General features: G+C 45.7%; 1 protein-coding gene across 2 annotated transcripts; it reads right to left on the reverse strand.

The window, feature by feature from the left end:
* Positions 1-403: 403 nt before the first annotated feature.
* LOC133350104 (uncharacterized) lies at positions 404-8,578 on the reverse strand. 2 transcript variants are annotated; one of them, XR_009756017.1, is made up of 4 exons: positions 8,106-8,578; positions 4,409-5,857; positions 1,943-2,029; positions 404-1,005 (listed from the first exon to the last, which is right to left on the reverse strand). XR_009756017.1 is itself a non-coding variant. In XM_061564127.1 (2 exons), exons 1-2 carry the CDS (start codon positions 8,210-8,212, stop codon positions 4,987-4,989), a joined length of 978 nt encoding a protein of 325 aa, XP_061420111.1. In that variant the 5' UTR covers positions 8,213-8,578; the 3' UTR covers positions 4,043-4,986. The 2 variants fall into 2 exon arrangements, 1 of the variants encoding a protein (XP_061420111.1); XM_061564127.1 differs by lacking the exons at positions 404-1,005; positions 1,943-2,029 and having other exon boundaries at positions 4,043-5,857.
* Positions 8,579-13,268: the final 4,690 nt, after the last annotated feature.

The raw sequence follows: 13,268 nt of genomic DNA on the forward strand, positions 1-13,268 counted from the left end.
GCGCTTCCACCAGGATATACTGGACATTGAACGCCCATATCAAGGACAGTATAACGAGAACATGATGGAAGACTGCATTTGGGGGCTGATTTGTGAAAGTGATTTACAGTATAATCGTAAATATCGAAAAACTACTCACTTTTAAATGTTTTTGTAGTAATTTTTGTATTACTTTAGTATAATTACATGTTAATTTTGATTCATATGTTGTTTTTTTCTGACTTTATGTGAACGAAAAGACACAAATTCGCCCGTTTTTTCATTGAAAACAGGTAAATTTCAAAATATCACTGTCCTGGTCACAAAAGCAAAGTTTGTGGGGAATAATAGTCATTTTTCTATACTTATTAGGCATAAGCAATTACGAAATAATACTTACTACCTAGGAACAAAAATTGTGTTACATAATGAATTATCACACTGCTGCTGGATGAGGCCTCCTCCAGGCCAGGTTGGTCATGGAGGTTATTTATTTGATCGCCATGTTCATCAGTGCGGGTTAGTGAAGTGGGAGGCCCAGGACCTGTTCAGATATCACTCACTACTAGTGTGTTAGCCATGGGTTCAAAACGTGGTATGCTAACCGCCACAACCCCACGTAAGGTACAACTAAATCATGTGTCCCCATTTTCATGAATATTGGGCAGAATTCATCTCCATTGGGGGACCTTAGCCAGTAGTATACATTACAAATTGTTGTTGGAATCATTCTATAGCACAAACGACAGTTGGCTTCTCGCAAGGTGGTATTCATTTTATACAACCTAAAATGGTGATAACCTGAGTTGATGATCATCTGAGTTTATTCATGAGCAGCCTTATCGCTTGTGAGTCAGTGGGGTGAGGTAAGGTAATATAAATGAATGTGTTACTTGCCCATCACAGATCGAAGAGGAAGCAATGATTGATGGAACATCCTGGCCGTTCTGGTTCTGCAGACACCGGCTCCCTCATCATCCAGGGAATGGCGATTGCTCAAGGTTGAGCCCAGAGCTTGACAAAACTCTACACTCCACCGAAACACATAGATAATGATGATCCCATTTATAATCACCCGCATTGCCAGGGCTGCTCAACTGAATGCAGAAGCCACTTAAATTGCTTTCATATTTCCCAAATTATCATAGACTCATAAACAAATCGGTCTAGAAGAGAGAAAAAAACCACTCGGGGAGCTCCAGAACTGGATAACATCCTGGCATGGCAGTGCTATTGGTTGTTGTATGGGAGCGGTAGTGCAATGGCTAGCGTGCTGCGCTACAAATCCGGCGACCCGAGTTCAATTCCTGCTCACAGCCAACACAAGTGACGATTATCTGAATCGGTCCTGGGCCTCCCCTAGATCGACTCAGCCTCAACTGAGTGCCTCGTGCAATGTGTAAACATCGCCAATGGGGAGACAAAGATGGCCGGGCATGGTGCTGGCCACCCCACTCCCTTGTGCACCGTGCCGGCCTTCATAGGTATTCGCTAACAATACTTGCCTCAACAGTTTGTTAAAGCTATTCAAGGTATCATTGTCTTTGTATGGATAGAAAGGTCACTCATAAAAACGTGGAAATTGCACGACTGGCTCATGACCAAAGCTTTGCACCAATTTGATATTTTTTGGTTTTCCTCGGCGAGTATAAAATTGATCAGCAGACATCTGTTTTGAATTTAAATTGGCGTTTAATTTTAATTCGACTTTAATTGCGTGAATTAACAACCCGAAAAAAACCATCCAAGTAGAAACGATGGACACGGGCATCAGTTATGTGGTATAATTCATTTTGCTCACAGTCTCTTACTGATAAAGCAGAGGCTCCCGTTTCCTGCAAGTGAAGTTCCTCATCGCCACTGTACACAAGTTATTATAGTTGCGTAATGCCTGCATTATTCAGACCAACCACACCCCCAACGTTCGAACGTTCAGAGATGATTGACACGTGGCAATGTTTACCTGTGTCCCAGCACGTAATGGCAAGCCAAGCTTGCGCGTATGCGGAGAGGGCTTGTAAACAGTTCCGACACTCCAACTGCAAATCCTCTGCGCAATAACATTTGCCAGGAAGTGAGACAACTTGATTTAAAAAAAAACATAGGGATATAAATATGCATTTCTAAGCAGGATTGCTTTAAATGTAGAGTACAAATAAGTAGTTTTTTTATGTATTTTGCTGTGCTTTGTCTAGAGAATTAAGCTGTTCTAATCATAGAGGTGACATTGGGGATAATACTATTGAAGTACTCTTGAAGACGCGTGGACAACGTGGTAAGGCACACGTATTTATTTACACAATGTCTTACAGCACTGGAGGGATGTATCGGCCCCCTCACCCGTATAACTGGGAATTCACCTCTAGCTAGCCTTCCTAGCCGAGTCCTCCGCTAACGGGCTAGGGGAGGCTGTCTGGCCCGACACTGGTCAGTCGGGCTACGGTACCCAGAATCCCAGAGGTCTAACTCTGGTTCCGGGACCACGCCACTGGCTCCAGCCTGCGCTGCCCTTACAAGGGCGGCGTCCCAGGGGGAGTCCAGGGCCTATCTGGCCGGTCTTCCGTCTTCCTTTAACTACACTAAGACTGAACCCCGAGCTCTCTGGCTCATCCCTTTTTATACCCCCCTAGAGGATCGAAACCCCCCTCACGCCGTCCAGTGCGGACGTCGTTGCGGGCACCACCCCGTGTGCTCACGGAGTCCCCGCCCACTGTGTTTGTTATCCGTTAGCTCCTATGCAAACAGCCTTACACCAACAGCCCCTCTGTAACAGCCCTACACTATGTTAGATTACACAAATATTCGTTTGTTTATATTTCGTTAAGTTGATAACAGCCGTCTACGGGAAGGATTTGCCGTGTTTGTTTCACACTTAACTTCTAATTTAGCAAACTTTGGAAGAACGTAATCAACCAAGCTACGCGTTAACTGTGTGTTAACCGATTCTCCTAAATTTACGAAACTTGCTTTCTCCGTACTTGTTTGTACGTCCAGTGTCGCTCCTCCGCCCGCTATGGGCAGGAATTCCATACAACTCTCTCATTGTTTTCTACCCCCCCCCCTGCCCCACCCCCTATCTCTATTTAAGGCCTCGACACAGAGGCGTTCTTGCTCTGTGTGCCTATGTGTGTGTGTCTTTTTCTGTGTGTCTCTGTGTCATCTCTCTCTGCTTATGTGTCTATGTGTCTCCGTGTCTGCTATTATTTGATATGTTTTCTTTCTTCACCGAAAGAACCAAAGAGTGATAACAGCGCTGTTCATCACAACATTGCAATACAACTATAGTGGCTTCATTTACTTTCACCCGCAGATGCAAACAGTGATGATTTATGTGCAAAGTCTACGGAGGGAGCGGATGCAGTGTTTCTGTTTATCTACGCCGTGTGTGTGGTTCATTGTCACTTAAGAATGAACGTTAAGCGCCCTGTTAACATAGACTCATGAGCATGTAGCATTCACTCTATTGACAAACCACATAGCAAATAAACTCGTTGCAATATTTACATTGGGCTCTCAACCAAAGATATCTACGTTATACAATACGCAATTGTAATTAAATTACAATTAAAACATTTCAGATATGACCTCAACAACCTTATAAAATTCGCACTCTTTAAAAAGGAGATTTTGAATGAGTTATACAAAAATTGGTTTTGTCTTTTTGCACAATTTATTTTTATTATGCTATCGATGTCAGAGCAGTGTAATTATTTTTTCTTACAGAATGAGTCATGGAAACGAACTTAATGCGGCGATATCTCTAAGATCCCTTCAAGGGACATCAAGTTAACACAGGTGGGGAACAGAACATCCACACCCACTTTGTTCATCATATGATAGTAAAAACAATATCTATATATAAGGGAAATTTGTGAATATGCGTATCTGTTCGAAATGTTTAGCATACTTCCCAACATGCAACAAACTTGAAATTTGGCATGTGGGTAGCTTCCAGACTGTACACAATGAAAAAAGTATAAAAATAGACTTTTGTATTTGGGGGGGGAGGGCGCAATAATGGATATATTTTGCACAAGTAAGCGGTGACGTCACATCTGTGATGTCACCCACATGCGGCAGCGTCACGCAGTGTGCCTGCTGACGTCACGCATCCCCGCCCCACCCGCTTCGTAGGCCGTGTATTAATCCAAGACAAGAATCCAAGTCTCGGGCGAAGCCGGGTAGTAAAGCTAGTAATTGATAAAACATTTGTGGAGCTGGAATTTAATCAAATTAAACGCAGAACCAAATTTTGCATCATTTTTGTTGTTGTTGTGTAGTCATTGGTGACCGGAGTGAGACCATTAACTCATGACAAATGCCGGTTTAATCACAGGTGGCTATTAGGACTCAAATCCAGTATCGGGGCACTGAAACATACACAAGCTTTAAAGATACAGTTTGAAAAAATATCTAACTATTTACTAACCTTGCCTGCTTGCCTTCTGGAGGTCTTCAACCAGGGTGGACACCACAGAGGCAGGGTGGTAGGGGAGATAGCCCAGACTCTCACCACAACTGTGGCTTTTGACTGGAACCAGTGAGAAGAGACATTCCACGAGACTCCACGACAGTGCATGCCACAACCATTGCTGGTATTGCCAGGCCAAGTGTTTCCCGTCCCTCAGTGCCATGGCACGAGCAGTGTCTACCACCTTACCTTGGTCCACTGCTTGGCTGTGTGATTCAAAGTGGCTATCATCGTTGCTGTTAATCCATTTTGCACCCCTTATGCTTGTGTATGACTGTTGTGTCTTTCGAAAATCAGAATGAGCAAATGGAAGGTTTGTGACACATGTAAGATTTGGCAAAATATTGTGAATGAAATCATATTCATAAAAAAACTGCTGTTTAAGGTCACGAACAATGCCTGGTGCTTTCTTGGAAGAATCAACAGTTTTACTCTTAAAACCCGCACTGTCATTGGAGAGCATCTGGCCTAATGTTGCCTGATTACCATCAGAGCTAGAAAAACTTTCCAAATAATGACAGTCTCCTTCTGGATTGTCACTTGAACCAACGATTTTTTGCGTTTCTCCCCGTTTTAAAAGCGGTCTTAACTTGTGAGATTGTGTCGTGCAGAGTCAGCGCGCACGTTGATGCACGTTCGTTTGCCAGCGTCTTGAGAATCCTTTCCATGGAGAAAACCTTCACATTAAACTCTGCACTCTGCAGACAGTGTCCATGAGCATTGCCCGGCAGGTCATAAACACAAACAGTCTTGTAAATTAAGCAATCAAAAATATCGCTAGCCTTTAACTCCAGCACCGTTTTGTTAAACTCCGCAATGGATTTGCAGACATCGTTTTCCAACGTGACCTGAGGGCATATGGCAATTAGGCATAGTCTGGTGCTCAGCAATTTCTCCATGCAAGTCAATCCCTGCAGCGCCTGCTTGGCCAAAGGGAAAATGTTAAAGCAGCACATCGGCCGAGGCAGAATGCTGCAGGTCCAACTGTCCATCGTTTCAGGGCAGCTTGCGGCCGTCTGCACGCGAGTCGGCACGTCCAAGTCGCTCATCGCACTCCGGCAAAGCCCGCTCCACCGAGCCGAGAAATCCATCAGCTCCTGGGTGAGTCCGTTCAGCAGTCGGGCTCGCGGTTGGCACTGCGCGGGTGGCGTCCTGCCGCCGGCCTGCAGCTGGGCACGCAGGACGCGGAGCCCTTTCCGCTCGCAGCCCAGCAGCCCGGCCGCCCGGCGCGCAAACGCGGAGGCGGAGGCCAAGCACCGAACGCGGTCCCTAGCGAGCAGCAGCCGCGAGCGGCGCTCGGCGAGACCGCGGAGCCTCCCGCGGAGCTTCCGAACGGCGGCGAAACCAGGGTGGCAGCCAAATACTCCTCCCGCAGCTTCGCCGGCGTTCGCTGCACGTTGACAGCTTCTGTATGCACCGTGACCAAGAGAGCAATGTACACCTTGTGGGCACGTAGGGTCCTGTCGCGCCGGGGGTTTGGAGGGAGCTGAACCCTCCCTGTTGAAAGCTCAGCCCCCCTCCTTCTGCTTTGATGATAGACAAACTGCAATCGCAGGAATGGGGCTGTATGTACGTATGTTGAACTTCTTTCACACCGTACGTATCCAACCGTGCTCATCGGAGGTGTACGGAATGGCCAATGAAGTACAATTAAACGATGGGTGTCGCAGCCTCTCATTGTATAAACAGGGGGCAATCGCTAGAGCTGACTGCATGATAGACAGTTTAACACGTAACAGGCTTTCGCAACCAATATCATCCATAAGTATAGAGGTTTTTTTGGGTTAAATATGTAAATGTGTCATTAAAACCCCCCACAGCCAACTAGTAATGTATGTTGGCTCATTAATCCCCCCCCCCCCCCCCCACTTTGCGCAAGAGCGCAGAAGCGTGATCACCACATCTACGCTTCTATATAAGGAGCGAAACAGGTGGACTTCACAAATCTGGCTGTCGCCTGATGAAGCTATTTGTAATTACTGGCGAAACGTCGTACTCAGATTGTAAATGTTGTGGCTTGGCTCTCCAATACACCGGTGTGCTGTACTAGTGACGAATTGGCCACATTCTTCTTCTTGGTTCTTTCGACAGACCTGGTCTGAAATTCAGACGCTGTTGCCTCGACAGACCTGGTTTTCACCTTAGGACGGCTGCTTGCGTTGTGGCCGAAACGTCGTGTGAATTATTTTTATTATGTTTTATTATTTTATTACTTCCCTTCTACGTGACTTTACCGAAAGAACCAAGAATATGAATCCCTGCAGTCACGAAAGCTTTAAATATAAATTTGGCCACATTCTGTTTACGTGACAACCCTTACTAGTTACTGTGTCGGGTGGTGGCAGGTTTTAACGACACATTTATATATTTACGCGATCTAACCAAAAAAACCCTCTATTATGCATGATAGACATCAACAGATGGTATCGCTGTTTTGCACTTCACATTTTTTAAAAGTTTAAACGTCGTCTCGTCTCCCTTTTCTACCTGAGTTTGTGTATGGCCCCCCTCCCACTTCAGGGCTGCGTTCATGGCTTTTATACATTCGTGAATGCATATTTTGGGAGTAAGAGTAATACCATACCTCGATATGCGTATCCTGTATTCGATTAACGAAGTTTCGGTATCATGAACATTGCATTTTTTATCATCATTTTGCATAGAAAGCTAAAAATAAAGATAATTAATAAATGAAGCATTTGTCGATCAACTACTATATAAATAATACAATTATTTTTCTTAAGTTTTTTTTCACGTTAGATGTTTTCTTTTAATACTGTACGGTAGAACATATATTATTTTCAATATAAATTGTATTTTTCTTTACAATATGAATGGTCAGTTATCAAGTGTTTATAGTGTGAGATGGTAAGTTACGAAGGCTGGGAACGCATTCTCATTGTTTTAATGTTGTAAGCTAATATACGAACAAAGATAGAGGAACGCATCTACTTCGTATATCGAGGTATTAAGGTTAGGGTTCATCAAGACTTGATTTGTATATAAACTCATAACTATAGTACATGTGGTAACCATCTGTGGTGATGTGAGTGCCCAGAACTGGTTCGTATAGCACTCAGTATTGGCCACGAATTTAATAGAGTGGTCCGGGTATATAGCACAACACGCTAACCACTGTGCCACAGTTCACTCCATTATAACATCGTGTTACGTCAGATTATTTACCCATAGCTCACACTAACATTCAGAGAAGTCCTGGACGACACACTTCATACACACCAGAAGTTCCCTGCATACGTGTGTATACATTTACTAATCCTTGGGTTGGAATTACAGCTCCTATGACGGAGCAGCTCTTGAAAAACTGAGATAAAACACGTCTTCACATAAGATACTTGTAAATAACCTTCCGAGTAAATATGAAACGACAATTATTAAGCATACTGTAGACAGTGGTGCAATCTTTAAAATATCTTCCCGCTTGGAGATCTTGATTTATTTCTCCTTCTGTCCAGTATAGATGATGTATCTAATGTTCGTATAGATTAGTCGATTTTAAACACAATGCATCATATGCATACTTTACCCTGATTCGCGTTATAACCTACTCGCCTTCTATACGAGTAGGTTGCACTATCGCTGCTTAAGGAATCAATCAAAATGCGTGTAAAGTAGATGGTAAAACACGTCTTACCTGCTGTGTGGGGGCTTTAACATGCTCGCATCGCGATAGTGCTTGTCCAGATGCTGTAAGCAGCTCTGCAAGAATTCCATGGGTTCCATCTCAATTTGGTTGGCCATTATTGCCCACGTCAGCCACGAGTTTAAATCCGTCCCGTTTCTTCTCAACTAGACAATCTCGCACCTGCGCTCCGCTCCCTTCAGCTGTTCCTTTCAACCACCACCGCTCACGTTTGGGTCAGGCAGGGCTCTTCTCACCTGTATTTAAATCATAACCACCAGCACCACCTCTGCAAACGATGGATGGATCCTTGAACGGCCACTGGAAATCAGTGCCAAAAAAAACTTTGTTGAGTATATTTACAAGTTGCATCTACTCAGAGAATAAGCACTCGTGCTTTAGTGACAGCCCTCATCGAACTTCCAACTTCAGATTGCACGGTACGATGACTTCACATTCGATATCTAAGCATAACCGGCATTTGGTGTTGGGGGGAAATAAGGAGGATGTTGTTCAACCTTAATCGTGAAGATGTACGGTCAAGCCCACTTACATTGCAGCTCAAAAGCACTCGAGCACTCAAGTGTTACAGCATGGAGCTTTATTAACAGGCAGCACGTGGCGCGGGGCAGCGAAGCCGCTTGGGCGGCAATAATTCCGTAGTGAGAGAGAGACAACCAAGCTGTACCAAAGATTTATTAATTAACGACTCAAGTTCGTATTGTGTCGGAGCCACTTATTACACCAGTAACAAATTGGCATGTTCTGTTTACGTAACAAACCTCACTAATTGGCTGTATCAGGTGGTGGCGGGTTTAACGACACATTTATATTTACGCGATCTAGCCCAAAAAACTCTATTATGGATACTATTGGTCGGGAAAACCTATGTGTTAAACCGAGGTAGCAACCATACAGTAGCTATCTTCCACCATGGCTCTGTAACCGTATAATAATAGTCTACCCAGTTTTCTCTTCACCACTTATAAGTGGTGTAGTGGTGGTGAAAAAAATCGATGTCACGGAGAGCCAGGCTTCAGTCGTATTAATGTGGAATTTGAACTTCTGGCTCAAGGCTGCCAATGGATATGACTGCTGCCTCACACTTGATTGAGAATGGAGGCATTTTAGGTGTTCACTATACAGTACTTGCCAAAGAGGTCCTTAGAAAACACAGTTTTAGATATATACAATGGGAGACAGTATGCAAGAGGAAACCCATTTCAGAACTAAATAGCAGCATTAGGGGAAAAAAGCAGCCTGATATCTCAAGTTAATATTGGCCCAAACGCAATACTGTACAAACATTGCAAAAGCAGGTATACAGTGTATGTCATTAAACATCATTATAATATTAAACACTTCAAAATGTAAACTGCTGTAAAGAAAATAGCCTATTGTTTTTATCATTTTGATACTAGTAAAAAGGTCCCATAAATATTTAGACAATATTGCTATATACATACCGTGCATGAATTTGCACTCTTCTAAATGTAATCAGTCGTACAACATTAACAAAGCATGTCAATTAAAATACATTTGCTGAATTAAAATACTGGAGTGTGGTCGACTCAGCACCATATTATGTAGTGACATAAGAAGGGAGGGGCTGCTGGGGGCTCTGGGTCCCTGGGCGGGCCAGGTGCTTAATCCCCTGGGCGCCAGGCGCTGGGTTCCCAGGGTGGTCCAGACGCTTAAGCCTCTGGGCGCCAGGCGTTGGGTTCCCAGGGGGTCCAGACGCTTAAGCCTCTGGGCGCCGCCAACGGGGGGGGGGGGGGGGGGGGCTGTGTGTGCTCTGTGGGATGTCTGGTGGCACACACGGCCCCACCCCTCGTTGGACCAGGCATAAAAGGAGAGCTCCCTGGACGATCGGGGCCCAGTTGTAACTCAAGACCCAAGACCCATGACCAGCCATCTGAAGACCCTGGGATGCTGTGAGAGCCAGCGCTGGTACTCTGGAACTCCCGACTCTACGACCTTGTGAGGGCGAGTTCCAGAGCGTAGCCAGAGTAGAGTATCTAGGCTGTGTACCTAGGCTGTGTACCTAGGCTGTAACAGAGTATCAGGACTGTTGGAGAGTTGGACTGTTGGAGTGTTGTATTGTAATAAAGAAGTTACCTCTACAAGTGTCTCCGGAATCCGTTACATTTGGCGTCAGAAGTGGCTATGGAGACAAGAAGTAAGCCACGTACCTTCAGTCCTGACGGCGATGAAGAAGAGCAGGCAGCGATGGGGCGGCCAACGCCGGCCGACAGCGACGCTGCACCGCCGGCCGACAACAACGCCGCATTGCCGGCTAAGCAGCTGTCTGCTCCGCCGACCGTCCCCTCTCCAGCGTCGGGAGCAGAGATGGAGGAGGCGCTGCTTCGCCTCGCAGAGCTGCTCTGCGCCACCGCCTCCCTCCTGGGCGAGATGCGGTGCTCGCGGCCGATGGCGGGAGGGAGAGAGGAGGCGCGGCGCTCGCCCGAGCCCGCCGCCGCCATTCCCCCCACGGATGTGAGGGATACTTCCGGGAATGACATCACTTCCACCGGAGGAGCAGTGACCACTGGGAGCGACGTCACTTCCGGGCCCAGCGTGGGTCAACCCGGAGACGCCGCGTCATCAGCGCTGCGTGAGCTGACCACTAGGGCCCCTAGGCCCCTGAGGCTTAAAGCGTGATCTGACCACTAGGGCCCCTGGGCCTCTCGGCACCTACAGTGTGAGGGTCCCTGGGCCCCTCCACGCTTAAAGCATGAGCTGACCGCTAGGGCCCCCGGGCCCCGCAGTGCTTACAATGTGAGGCTCCTCGGTGTTTAAAGCATGAGCTGACCACTAGGGCCCCCGGGCCCCTGGGTGCTCACAGTGTGAGTTGACCACTAGAGCTCCCAGGCCCCTCGGTGTATACATCAAGCGTAACACCTGGGCCCCTTGGTACATACAGTGCATGCTTAAAACGAGAGCCTCTCGGAGATTACAGTGCTTCTCTCTCAGACCATCACCAGGACTATGCCCCCTAGGGCTGGCTGACATGCCGTACTTACTCTGGTGCTAGAGAGAAGCTCCAGACGCACAGTTGCACTCCTGTAACAGTTGCGTAATCACCCTAGTGACACCATTTACGTCACTACACATGCAAACTGTTCTCCAGCAAGATCGGTGGCTTTAGTCAGGGGTTTAGTAGAGTGCAGAACACAGATCATGCATGCTTGCTTTGCACCAGCAGACAAAGGACAGTGGTATAGATGCAGATCTCATGCAGCAACTTGATGGGGAACGTAAATACTGGAGGGACATTTTGAAAAGAGTTGTTGCAGTGATCAAGTTCTTGGGTGATAGAAGACTCGCGTTTAGGGGATATTATGAACGGTTTCGGTCAACCCATAACGGTAATTTCCTTGGCATCCTAGAATTGCTATCACAATTTGACCCATTCTTAGCTGAACATATAAAAAAATTTTGCGGAAAAGGAAGAGGTACAGTGTCTTATTTGTCATCGACAATATGTGAAGAACTCATTGAGCTAATGGGCCAGGAAACTCGCCAAACAATAGCAGATGAGATTCGGGATGCCAAATATTTTTCTAAAATTGTTGACTCCACCCCAGACCTGTCGCATGTGGACCAATTTATGTTCATATTCCGGTTTGTAAACAGCAGCGGGAATGTGGTGGAGGTATTCCTGGGCTTTGAGCCAATTGAGAGCCACACTGGTAAAAGTTTAGCAGACTGTATGAAACTAGATTCGAAGCTTTCGTGACTGCAGTAATTACTCTTTGGTTATTTCGGTAAAGTCACGTAGAAATAAATTAAATAATGATCGAATACGACGTTTCCATTGCAACACAAGCAACCATCATCAGGTACATGATGTTGGTCGACTCTCTGTGTTGTATTGCATTATATTTCCAAGTTTACTATGTTTGTTTTCTCATTAATTTGCACCTGATGATGGTTGCTTGTGTTGCAATCAATACGTAGTATTCTATTATTATTAAATTTAATTTGTTTCTACGTGACAGACTGTATGACTTTGATGGCGGAGGGCCTTGGGTTGGACCTCTCAAACTGTAGAGGTTCGTTATATGACAATGCAAGAAATATGTCAGGAAAATACAAAGGGCTACAGGCCCACCTGAAACGAACAAAAAACCCTCTGATAGAATATGTGCCTTGCGCAGCGCATTCACTTAGTTGGTGTTAACACTTTAGACGGCAGTAGCCCAGAGGCTGACGAGTTTTTGTTTACATGTTGAAGTCATTGTACACATTTTGCTCTTCATCCACGCACAGATGGGGGAAAGTCTTTCGGAAGACAGATGTCAGACTGCCAATACCATCGCTGTCAAGCACTCGGTGGAGTGCTCGGGCAGAGTCAACCAAGGCACTGTGGAGAAATTACACCCACATTAGAGAGGCCTTCGGTGGTATGTGCAATGATGATGAGAAAATAGATACTCGAATTGAGGCCGCTGGACTATTTGCTAAATTGGACACCTTAGAGATGGTGTTCATGGAACATTTCTGGGACGTCATACTTTACCGGTTCCACGCTACAAGCATGCATCTACAGAAAAGTGACACTGATATCTCTGAAGCAGCACAGCTTTTGTCTTCGTTGAGGGATTTTGTGGCAGGACAGCGAGACCAGTTTGAGGCTTTTGAAAGGGCAGCCTTAAATGTGACAGGTGTCTCTCAGTCATATAATCAAGATCTTCAGCGAAATAGGAAACACAAAAATTTGCAGATGAGAGCTCCGAGCCAGGTGTGACACTTGAGGGGAGGGAGAAGTTCAAAATAGAAACATTTTATGTGGTCAGTGATGAGCTCGTGGCATGCCTTGAACATCGCTTGGACGTTTACAAGCGTTTGACCAGTCTCTTTGGAGTTATGTTTATGTCAGATCAGGTGTCTAACAGTGATTTCAGTGGAAAAGGTAAATGCACTCTCCACTGTATATCTGTCAGACCTGGACATGAACTTTGTCAACGAACTCATCCAATTCAAGTCTTTCATGTCTGACTCTAAGGGTGAGAAGTGCCCAACTAAATTGCTTGAGACGTTGCAGACATATAATCTGCAGTCAGTGTTCCCCAATGTTTTCGTGGCACTTCGGATTTTTCTAACTTTCCCAGTGACAAACTGCCAGGTTGAGCAGACATTTTCCCTTTTAGGCAGAATAAAAAATGAGCTGCG

Source organism: Lethenteron reissneri, chromosome 32 (assembly GCF_015708825.2).
Source record: "Lethenteron reissneri isolate LAM-NWPU_2019-01 chromosome 32, ASM1570882v1, whole genome shotgun sequence".
In the NCBI taxonomy this organism is placed as follows: Eukaryota; Metazoa; Chordata; class Hyperoartia; order Petromyzontiformes; family Petromyzontidae; genus Lethenteron; species Lethenteron reissneri.